Here is a 12,607-nt window from a genome sequence, read left to right on the forward strand (position 1 = left end):
ATAATTATAAAGAAGCCCAAAATACACATGGGACTCCTATTTTGAAATGTCTACGCTCCCAGTTGTGAACACACTGATGGATGATTCGCTGAGAAAGTGACTCTGATTCAAACTGCAAACCTGAGCTCCTGAGTTCACACCCTCAGTTCTTTTCGGGTGATTCATGACAAAGACCCAGTTCAAAACAGTCATTTGGTCACAACTCTCTCGCTCTGAGTTTGTTGTTACATGCGGTGCAGTGAAATCATCACAACAGAATGGGTGAAAAGCGGCGCGAGACACACTGGTGGGCGCTCTCAAGATGCATTCAATAACTCACAGGATTATATCTGACTAAACCACATATGAACGCACACAACCTGTCTGTCACCAATGGTGACTAGATTTTAAATAATTGTCGCAATCAATTATTTTTGGTCGCATTTCTGACCATTTTAGTCGCTGTCTGGAGCCCCGACAAGTCAAGAGGGCCTTTTCCACTGGCGGTACTAAAGCCCATTTTAGGTACTTTCCCCAGGTCTAGTGCATTTCTTCGCTTTTGCACCTAAGGAACTATAGTTCCTCGAATCCGTTTTAGGGACATTTTTAGCTCCTACTCCGGGGTAGATACTTTTGGGGCATACAGGAACTGTGGGACTTTGGGAGGTGCTGCAGCCTGTGACTGGTCAAAAACCTGCATTGAGAAAGGAGAGAAGCTCCACAGCCACCATAGTAAACAAACTAGCTGCTAGCCTGCTTCTCAGAGAACTGTGCTAATTTTACAATTCCCTTAACAGAAATAACATATAACAAAAAGTATCCAAAGAGAATCACCCATTTCACATGTGTGTGTTTGACTTCATCAGGAGACACACTTTGAGTTTTCATCACATCTGTACTGTGTGACTATACAGAAAATAAAGTGATTTTTGACTGGATTACTACATCGATTTTTTTTCCTGGGATGACGGATATAAATAATTAGATGTTTATCAAGAGTGGGTAATTGAACATTATTATACACTAAAACATAGTGAAGTATTGCGTGCCTGTTACTACTCAGTCAACTTGCATCAAGACACCTTTTTTATGTCAATGAGTGAGTATTTCAGTACAGTAATTTATGTCATAAAAGCCTTTATTGTAAAAGATTGTGTTGATAAATAGATTTATAGTGCATTTTCAACATGTCCACTGAGTTCAGCGTGTGCTCTGTGGTTAAAGCACGCATTCGCCACCTCCTCATGCCTAGTTTAAACTGTAACCTGTAGACAAAAGCTGCGTCCGAAAACTGGTAAATGCTGCCTTCGGAGGCTGTATAAGGATGGATGAAGGTAAGATGAAATAAGGTGCTTTTTAAACTGTTCAGAGAGTTCCATTTATCCAAAAACACTGTTGCTTAAACCATTAACTGATAAGGCAGCTGGCTACATTTTCGGATTCAGCCACAGTTTGTATAAAAAGCCCAAAATAAACAAAAGTGTAGCTCTGATCCTGCATCCTCCATCTGTGTTGTTGATTTTGTTGTTGTTGTTGTTGCTATTGGAACGAGCCTGCAAATAACATCAGAAAAATGGTTGATACTAGATGACAACACGGTGGTTCCATTTGTGAATACAAATGCAAAAGGGGAAAAGTCTCCTTGGGTGTTCCGTTCCTCGTAAGAGTTCTCATCTAGAAAGTTACTGGGAAAAGTACCATGACTGCAGGTGGGAAAGGGCCTGAGGTTTGCACTCACTTAAATGTAATATCTATATATCGATTATAAAATATAACTGTAAAATAAAGTTTTACAGACAGAACTGTTTATATATATATATACAATATACAATATATTGTATATTGTTTTTAAATAAAATCCTTCAGAAAAAAGTTGAACCCAACGAACCAGTTTGGAGGTAATTCACAACATTACAATCTTTGATTTGAAAATTGGACAAAAAGACAAAGGTAAAAGTCTGTGCACTTAAGGTCTTTTAATGAACTACAATCCCATGAAGCACTGCCAATGACATATTTGAAATACATCATGATTTCATCATGATGGCACCACAGATGGCTGCCTCAGTGTGGAGCTCCTCAGTTCTTTTGTTGTTTTTGTTTGTTTGTCCTGTGTTTAGTAATCTTTTTCCAGTCAGTTTTAACAGAGATGAACTGCTGAACATTCGACAGCATGTACCAGACAATCTTTTCCCGGTTTTGGAATATTCAGATGTTTTGCTAGACATTTTAGTTGGAGTCACGGCTTTGTTGTTCAGGAGACGCAGGCGAGGGAGACGAGCCGGTGCGCTGGTCAAACTCCGGATTTCGAACAGCGCTGCCGAGTATTCACTTAGCGAATCTCCACTCTCTTCCTAACAAAACGGACGAACTACATCTCCTCAACTGCACAAACAAGGACTTTTCAACCTACTGCCTTGTGCTTCACAGAAGCCTGGCTGAGTGAAGCCATTCCGGACAGCGCGTTACATCTGCCGGGCTTCCAGCTGTTCAGAGCGGATTGCATCACGGAGTTAACGGGGAAAACGAGAGGCGGTGGAACATGCTTTTATATCAATGAAAGTTGGTGTACAGATGTAACAACGTTAAAGAGGATATGCTGTCCTAATTTGGAAGCGCTCTTTATTAACTGTAAGCCTTTCTACTCGCTGCGGGAGTTTTCCTCGTTTATTCTGGTGAGTGGGTCTATCGCGCCAAACGTGTGTTTGAACACAGTGCTGCAACAGCTGGCTGATCAGATCACAGACATGGAACAACAATACCCGGACTCAGTTATTATTATTCTTGGGGATTTTAACAAAGCAAATCTCACACGTGAACTGCCCAAATACAAACACCAAATGCCTCACCAGAGACAGGAACATACTGGATCATTGCTACACAACAATAAAGGATGCATATCGCTCTGTCCCTAGAGCAGCTTTGGGAATCTCTGATCACTGTCTGATACATCTTCTTCCAACCTACAGGCAGAAATTAAAATCTGCTAAGCCTGTATTAAGGACTGTAAAAAGATGGACCAAAGAAGCAGAGCGGGAACTACAAGCCTGCTTCGATTGCACGGATTGGAGTGTTTTTGAGGCTGCAGCCACAGACCTGGATGAGTTCACAGATACTGTTACATCATATATCAGTTTCTGTGAGGATATGTGCATTCCTACTAGGACTTATTTAAAGTTCAACAATGACAAACCGTGGTTTACAGCAGAGCTCAGGCAGCTTCGTCAGGCCAAAGAGGATGCTTACAGGGGTGGGGATAACGTCTTGTACAATCAGGCCAGGAACACACTGAACAGGGAAATCAGAGTGGCTAAAAGGAGATACTCTGAGAAGATGAAAAAGAAGTTTTCATCTAACGACCCTGCATCAGTTTGGAGTGGCATGAAACAACTCACAAATTACAGGACTCCTACCCCCAACCTGAATGTGTTCTACTGCAGATTTGAAAGGCCCAATCTCACACCCCACACCCACTCTGACCTTCACTTCCCATAAACACCAACACCTCCTGCAACCCCCCTCCTCCCCCCTCCTGCTACTCAACCTGCACTTAAGATCTGTGAAGATGATGTGAGCCGCGTCTTTCGGAAACAAAAGACGAGGAAGGCTTCAGGCCCAGATGGCGTCTCACCAGCGTGTCTTCGATCCTGTGCTAACCAGCTTCAAACACTCAATCATTATTCCTGTCCCAAAGAAACCAAAAATCACAGGACTTAATGACTACAGACCTGTCACCCTGACGTCTGTGGTCATGAAATAATTTGAGAGACTGGTGTTGGCCCACCTGAAGAACATCACTGGACCCTTTCTAGATCCCCTTCAATTTGCTAATTGATCAAACAGGTCTGTGGATGATGCAGTCAACATAGGATTGCATCATATCCTGTAACATCTGGACAGACCAGGGACATATGCAAGGATCCTTTTTGTGGACTTCAGTTCAGCTTTTAACACCATCATCACAGCTATACTCCAGAATAAATTACACCAACTCTCTGTTCCCATGTCTATCTGTCAGTGGATTACCAGCTTTCTGACGAACAGGCAGCAGCTTGTGAGACAGGGGTAACTCACTTTTAGCACCTGTACAATCAGCAATGGTGCCCCCCAGGGATGTGTGCTCTCCCCACTACTCTTCTCCCTCTACACCAATGACTGCATCGCCAAGGACCCCTCAGTCAAGCTCCTGAAGTTTGCAGACAACACAACTGTCATCGGCCTCATCCGAGATGACGATGAGTCTGCATACAGAAGGGAGGTTGAACAGCTGGCTGTCTGGTGCAGTCAAAACAACCTTGAGCTGAACACGCTCAAAACAGTGGAGATCATTGTGGACTTTAGGAGAAACACCCCAACACTGACCCCCCTCACCATTCTAAACAGCACTGTGGCAGCAATGGAGTCATTCAGGTTCCTGGGCACTACCATTTCACAGGACCTGAAGTGGGAGACCCACATTGACTCCACTGTGAAAAAGGCCCAGCAGAGGTTGTACTTCCTACACCAGCTGAGGAAATTCTACCTGCCACAGGCGCTGCTGATACAGTTTTACTCAGCAGTCATGGAGTCTGTCCTCTGCATTTCAATAACTGTCTGGTTTGGTTCAGTTACGAAATCAGACATCAGAAGACTACAAAGGACAGTTCGGACTGCTCAGAGGATTATTGGTTGCCCCCTGCCCCCCTTCAAGAACTTTACACTTCCAGAGTAAGGAAAAAGGCAGGAAAATTCACTCTGGATCCCACTCACCCTGCCCACTACCTTTTTGAACTGTTGCCTTCTGTCCGACACTTCGGAGCTCTGAGCACCAGAACCGTCAGTCACAGGAACAGTTTTTTCCCTCATGCTATCCATCTAATGAACAGTTAAATTGCCCCATTAAGCAATAACTATGTGCAATACACAGTTTAGTCTTTTTTATATTTATCCAACACATCCAACCTCTTCTGCCATTTCATTCCTCTGAGAAAAAAAAAAAATTGTGTATGTGTGTATGTATGTATGTGTGTGTCTGTACATATGTGTATAATTAGATTTATTTTTTATTTTTTATTATTATCTATGTCTTGCTGCTGTTTTTGTATTGTTTTTGTATTGTTGTACACTGGAAGCTCCTGTCACCAAGACAAATTCCTTGTAAGTGTATGCATACTTGGCAATAAAGCTGATTCTGATAAAGCTGATTCTGAATTAAGAATGGTGGAAAAATATAAAACAATTGATTTAAAGTTGATGATTCTAAGAACAAAATCAATATATTTAAAGTATAATGAAAAATATTCAGAAACATACAAATGTACAAATAGTTTGAGAGTGTAGGCTCGATAGCGTCATTCACACTGTGTCATGGTAGTGGGCAGTCTAAAATATTCAATATGATTTTTTAAAACAAAGCTGAAATAATGTGGACTGTTGGCGTCAACAGAAGCATATACCAACGATTAACAACCTCAGAGCTCATGGTAGGTCTTTAAAGGTTTGTCAGTTATTGTTAATAATCAATTCCCTTATGAAAAAAAAATAATAAAAAAAAAATAAAGATTTGATTTTTACTTCCAGAACCAGAGTGTTGTGCCCAATTAACTACAACAGTAGCTTAAACAATGACTAAATATCTATTTGGCTATTGGTTAGCAGTAACCAACATTGGTTAACATAAACCAACAGCTGTACAGTCAAGATGACATCAGCCAAAAAAAGTTGCAGTGGAGCAAGTTCTTCTAACATTGATTTATCTTTGGAATAGATGTTTTTTTGTTTTGTTTTTTCTTAGAAATAATGTGCACCATTGAATTGTTCACAATAAGACCAAGAGTGTGTACAGAGAAAGTAAATGGTGTCAATTTTGATTGCATGTTGACTTTATACTGTACACAATAATAGCTTTTTGAATATTGTAGAAGCAGATATTGTAGACAGCGCACAGGATCCATGTCTAAAGTGATACTCTATAATACCTGCTGCCTGCGAGCCGCCACATAGTTGAGCTTCACCATCTCTTTCCCAAACTCCTTAAAACGATTGGCCAAGTCCTGCTCATTGGTGGCATTCTTAACGGCTTCAAGAGCTTCCTCCACCTACAAAAGCACACACAAATCAACACTCACAAACACATTCCACAGTTTGGCAGTTTAAACACCAAAAGTTTTTAAAAGTTCCGCAAAGCACTTCAATTGATACAGTTGAGTGATGGTTAACTTTCATTGGCAAAAAGTATTTTCACTAAAGATTCTCCTGGGATATATATAATGTAAATTCAGACTTCAAATCATGTTTTTTTTTTGTTGTTTTTTTTTTTTTTTCTGTCTGTAATGAGTAGAAGAAGAAAAGGGTGACTCTGTGTCCCATGTGGGACATCCGAAAGTTTGTCAGCCACATCCCACACTCCACAAATTGTACCGGCACTACAATTATATTTCACAGATGATTAAAGGGATAGTTCACCTAAAATTAATGTTCTGTCATCATTTAACCTCTTGTTGTTCCCATATGACTCTATTTTTTATTTTTTTATTTTTTTTTTTTTACAATAAAAGATGAAAGTAAATGGTGACTAAGATTTAAAATTCTGCCTAACATCTCCTTCTGTTTTGTACACAAGAAAGAAACAGGTTTTGAACAACATTAGGATGAGTACATGATGACTGAAGTTTAATTTTTGGGTAACTTTAATTTGCTTAGTGACAATACAAAACTGAGGCCTCTGGTTAAAAATTGGCTTAGTTTTAAAAGACTAAACTACACTACGAGGCTGTAGTGTAAAAATGCATTTGTGTCTGTTGTCTCAACACCTCTGGGGAAAAGACAGACAGAAAATAGAATATCATAACTAGAAGCTAGGGATTAGGGGCAAAACTGTGTGAAAATTGAGGTATGAAAGCAAAAAGCCTTAACTTAGCCCTTCTAAAATAGCCTTATCTACCTTGGAAATACAAATGCAAAATGTGAAGCATAATTGACGACCGTCAGCAAGAGAAATTACATGAATGTTATTCATCTCTCACCTCCTAATATTTGTGTGACAAGAACTTTACGATCACTGCAACTTTTACGCTGGCCCAGATATTTTCATAGAGGCTCCCGTCAGAAATTTAATCTCTCAGGCGTTGGCATGAATGTTTTGTGGTCCAGTTCCAAGTCCTCTGACAACTATATTAACCATGGTGTCTACTCAATGAACTTATGTTACCCACAGAATTGTGCTGACAAGCGCAGTGACACGGCGTGTCTCAAAACTATTACACTCGCTCATCTGGGGCCTTGACGAGTATTGACACTGACTACCACCTCTAGAGTTGCGAGTTCGAATCCAAGGTGTGCTGAGTGACTCCAGCCAGGTCTCCTAAGCAAACAAATTGGCCCGGTTGCTAGGGAGGGTAGAGTCACATGGGGTAACCTCCTCGTGGTCGCGATTAGTGGTTCTTGCTCTCAATGGGGCGCGTGGTGATTGCGGAGAATAGCATGAGCCTCCACATGCTGTGAGTCTCCGTGATCTCATGCAGAGCGATGTGATAAGATGCACGGATTGACTGTCTCAGAAGCAGAGGCAACTGAGACTTGTCCTCTGCCACCTGGAATAAGATGAGTAACCGCGCCACCACGAGGACCTTTTAAGTAGTGGGAATTGGGCATTCCAAATTGCGGAGAAAAAAAAAGGAGAAAATTGGAGAAAATAAAAACTCGCTCATCTGAATGTACGTTCAATGAACAGGAAATCGGCATTGCTCAATGATGCTGTTGTGGATAAAAACCTTGATTTTTTCTGCCTGTGTGAAACCTGGCATCAGTCAAATTACTTTTTAAATTTAAATATGAGTGCCTCCACTGGGTTACAGATACACTGAAAAGCCACGTTCTACTGGGAAAGATGGTGGCTTTGTTGTTATTTACAGATCTGCTGTGTCTGTTACGGAGATAACAGTACCCAGTGTTTCATCATTTGAATGTCTTGATTTTAAAATTAATGGTGCATTCCCTGTTCTTGTTCTTTTAATTTACCATCCTCCGAAACCTAATTCCTCTATGAACTCATAGAACTGTTGACACTTGTTAGTTCCATCTTTCAAGCTATGATTTTAACTGTTGATATTAACATCCATATGGACAACCCAAATTGTAATGACGTAGTAAACTTTCTGGATGTGCTGGATTGTTTTAACTCCCCAACCCATAAATTTGGTCATATACTGGATTTGGTTTGCTCTGTTGGTGTTGACATTGACCAGCTTGAGAGTGCTGAAATGATCATTAGTGATCATAAGCTTCTTACTTTTAATATAGTTGCTCCTTCTTTAAGATCTTCAAAAGACTCTGTCATCATTTTTAGTAATGTAAAAACACATTGATCATGACCTTTTCTCCTGCTCTGTTTCTGAGTTTCCTTTAACTCAGTTGATGATTATAACTTTGCCTTATCATCTATTTTGGATGTGTTTGCCCCCAGGAGAGAGCGTGTTGTATTTTTTGAGCTAAGGGCTTAACTGTCCACAAGCTCATGTTCGAGCAAAACCTGACTGAGTATAATGATGCTCTTATAGCAGCAAAAGATGCACATTATTAAAAAATAATTAGTAATGGTGCTACAAATCCAAAATTGATGTTTAAGACTATCAACAAACTTCTTAAAACCTATTAATTCACCTACATGTTTTTCTGTTGAACAGTGTAATGAGTTCATACATTATTTTTCTGCTAAAATTCAGAACATTTATAATTGTATTGCATCTGCTCTGTGACAGGTACATTCATTGGTCTGAATCAATTGAGATTTTACCAAAGAATGTACCTGTCACTATGTTTTCTAATTTTACTACTGTTAATTAAGCCTGGGCAATTTATCAAATATTATCGATATAATCAAGATAATTTTGCTGACGATGTAAAAATTGACCAATATCCTGAATATTGCAATAATTTTAATTCAATCATTTGGCCATTAAGTTTCATAAAGAGTGCATCAGTAGACTAATTTCACGATCCTTCAGGGCGGCACAATTAAAAAAAAAATAACATCACAATGGCTAGTTGGTTATATGTGATTGTTAATCCACAAAAGGCTGTGATTTAAAGACAGATAAACATGGTCTGTGTGTGTGTGATTCAGAACAAACCAGTGACGCTCTGATCTGTGTGCACACGCATGGCACCGATCACAGATCAGTTCACGTGCATTGTGAAATCAAAATAATGCAGGTTCAAGCATTTGTGCAATTCCAAACATTAGTAACAGTTACAAGTTTTTATACAAATCTGCAAATGCGGCACAGAATAACAGAAAACTAGGAGATTACAGCGTTTCAGGAAATGCGGAACATTGTAAACTGTCAAATACACATTGCCTAAGCTGTTTCTCGTTTCGAAGGCTGCATGCTAGGTAGGACGCGTCCTTTGAAGGCTGCAGTATACTGAGTGTCCTCCTTTAAACAAGCCTTGTTTAAACAAGATGGCCTTCGTAGGACAAAACGGAAACGGAACGTAACATAGTTGCTATGACAGCACACCACTCTTTAATAATCGTGAGCGCTTTGAGTGAGAAGGGAACAAAGTCCCTCTGGAAGGGTATGTATGAGGTACATTTTAGGAGATTTATAATGATGTAAAGAGAAAAGAAAATAGATTTTACAGGTGTACTTTTAGTCTAATACTTTATTTTAATTATATATTAATATAATTATACATATTATATACTCTGCATCCATCTACTGCTGTACTTCAACTTGGGAATTAACATTCCTTGCATTTGAACATCATATTTACGGGCAAATTGGCATCATTTATTTTTTTAGACATTTCCGTTGAAGCAAAGAATTGTGGGTTGTGAGTGCCCACGATTCCCGTGAAAGAAGGTCGCATTCGAAGGCTGCATTCGAAGTATCCTACTCGCTTTTCTGAAACGAGACAGCCTCGATGATGTATGCGGCCAACAATTGTGACCTCTGGAGGACGCGGCCTTCCAAACGAGACACAGCCATGTCGAAATTAAAGATCCTTGTGAAGCTGAAGTAAATACAACAGAACTTTCGGTGTCAAAATAAAAGCCCCCAGGTGAAGGTGAAGTAAACAGGACATAAATACATATATTTTGTATAATGCACATCTAATAATCAGAATAATAATGATAATTCAGCATTATATTATAATAATCAACCTGAAGTGCCCCACAGTAATAATTTAGTATTATGCAATGTTAGGGTTACCATATTCTGGCTTTCCAAAAAGAGGACATAATAGGGTTCAAAACAGTGTTACTATGAATGCAAACTTTAATACAGTGAAAAAGACACTCTATTAGCACAACATAAATATTAAAAAAATAAAACTTTCCAACATTCTTTTGAATGCCCATGTACTAAAATAAAATATTTGATGCCATGAGTGTACCTTCATTTACTATGACTATTATTTTGAATGGCCATGGAAAATGAAGCAGTGTGATAACAATTTTACCTGGTCGCAAAAAGTAGTCCGTTAATTTACCTGATGAACTTTCACCTTTTGCTGGCCCGTTATGCTTCGCAGAGCTAATGTGTGCTTCTAAATCACTTGCACCTTTATTAGCAACTGACACATAAGTGCCAGCTTTACATGTCATACATTCTGCTTCCCACGGATCTCGACCTGGACGAAAGCATGGGAATTTTTTGTGCAAATCTTCTGTAAATTTGCACTTTTGTCTGGGCATTGTTTCCACTCAGCTGTCATTTGCTGCTACTGTCAAGCAACTGTTTGATGCCACAACAGCGCTTTGCGCATTCGTGGAGAGATTGACAGGCAGGAATTTGGCCAATAGTTGCTGCAAGCCTCTTATAATAGACCAATTGGTGTGCGAGAAGGCGGGACTTACAAAGAGTGGTTAAAGCAATGCAAATATGCGCGCACACACAATGAAGTATTAGATGCACTAGATGCACATCATAATGCAACTAAAGCCGAGTCCTGGACATTTTCGCAAATTTAGAAACCCCGGCCGGATGCTTTTTATGTTCCGAAAAAGAGGACAGGTCTAGGAAAAAGAGAACGTATGGTCACCCTATGCAATGTTCAACTGGGTTTTCAAAAATAAGTCAGTGAAGTAGCTTTGCACACCTTGTTCAATCACAAGAAAGTATTAGTAAAAACAAAGGTAAATAATGCTTTTTATTAAGCTACTATGTATATAATTGCTACTTGAGTATGAAATATAAATATAAATTGCATATCAATCAAAATGATTGAATTTCATTCTTGTGTTTATTTAATGAAAAACTAATTATTAGATTTTAATTGAATGTCTTTAAAATATGTAATCTACTTGACTACAATAGCTGTTTGGATGAAATGATGGTTTCTCTGATAAAAGAAAAAAGAAAAAAACTACCAAAAAAATAAATAAAGAAAAAATAAAATAAAATAAAAAAAAAACACTTTTGAGCCATTTTAGACAAATACATAATTATCAAGATACATATATCGAATATCGTCAATAGGCTGAAAAAATAATAGATATACTATTTTAAGACATATCGCCCAGCCCTACTGTTAATAATGATTTTGTCTCTGAATAGGTGATGAAGATAAATGCAACTACTTGTATACTTGACCCTCTTCCTACCCCTGTTCTTAAGGGATGCCTGGCCCCCTCATTATGAAAATTGTAAATACTTCACTTGATACTGGGACTGTGGCATTGGCTCTTAAGACTGCAGCTGTCAAACCAGTCCTTCAAAAGGCTGGGTGTGACATACAGTTGAAGTAAGAAGTTTACATACACCTTAGCCAAATACATTTAAACAAGTCCTGATATTTAATCGCAGAAATCATTGCCAGTTTATGGCAGTTAGGATCACTACTTTATTTTAAGAATGAGAAATGTCAGGATAATAGTAGAGAGAATTATTTATTTCAGCTTTTATTCCTTTCATCACATTCCCAGTGGGCAAGAAGTTTATATATACTTTGTTAGTATTTGGTAGCTTTGCCTTTAAATTGTTTAACTTGGGTCAAACATTTTGGGTAGCCTTCCACAAGTTTCTCACAATAAGTTGCTGGACTTTTTGGCCCATTCCTCCAGACAGAACTGGTGTAACTGAGTCAGGTTTGTAGGTGTCCTTGCTCGCATATGTTTTTTCAGTTATGCCCACAAATTTTCTGTTGGATTGAGGTCAGGGCTTTGTGATGGACACTCCAATACCTTGACTTTGTTGTCCTTAAGCCATTTTGCCACAACTTTGGAGATATGCTTGGGGTCATTGTACATTTGGAAGACCCATTTGCGACCGAGCTTTAACTTCCTGGCTGATGTCTTGAGATGTTGCTTCAATATATCCACATAAATTTCCTTCCTCATGATGCCCTCTATTAAGTGAAGTGCACCAGTCCCTCCTGCAACAAAGCACCCCCACAATATGATGCTGCCACCCCCATGCATCACGGTTGGGATGGTGTTCTTCGGCTTGCATGCCTCACCCTTTTTCCTCCAAACATAACAATGACCATTATGGCCAAACAGTTCAATTTTTGTTTCATCAGGTCAGAGGACATTTCTCCAAAAAGTGAGATCTTTGTCCCCATGTGCACTTGCAAACTGTATTCTGGCTTTTTTTATGGCAGTTTTGGAGCAGTGGCTTCTTCCTTGCTGAGCAGCCTTTCA

The 12,607-nt window shown here is 39.3% G+C and overlaps 1 protein-coding gene across 2 annotated transcripts in view; it reads right to left on the reverse strand.

Annotated features, from left to right (window-relative positions):
- LOC127444566 (catenin alpha-2) overlaps nucleotides 1-12,607 on the reverse strand; it is a 784,313-nt gene that overhangs the window by 626,856 nt on the left and 144,850 nt on the right. For both annotated transcript variants that reach the window (XM_051704010.1, XM_051704013.1), the window contains exon 5: nucleotides 5,937-6,056. In XM_051704010.1, coding sequence (XP_051559970.1) covers nucleotides 5,937-6,056 — 120 coding nt within the window. The remainder of the gene's footprint in view (nucleotides 1-5,936; nucleotides 6,057-12,607) is intronic.

Source organism: Myxocyprinus asiaticus, chromosome 8 (assembly GCF_019703515.2).
Source record: "Myxocyprinus asiaticus isolate MX2 ecotype Aquarium Trade chromosome 8, UBuf_Myxa_2, whole genome shotgun sequence".
NCBI classification, from domain to species: domain Eukaryota; kingdom Metazoa; phylum Chordata; class Actinopteri; order Cypriniformes; family Catostomidae; genus Myxocyprinus; species Myxocyprinus asiaticus.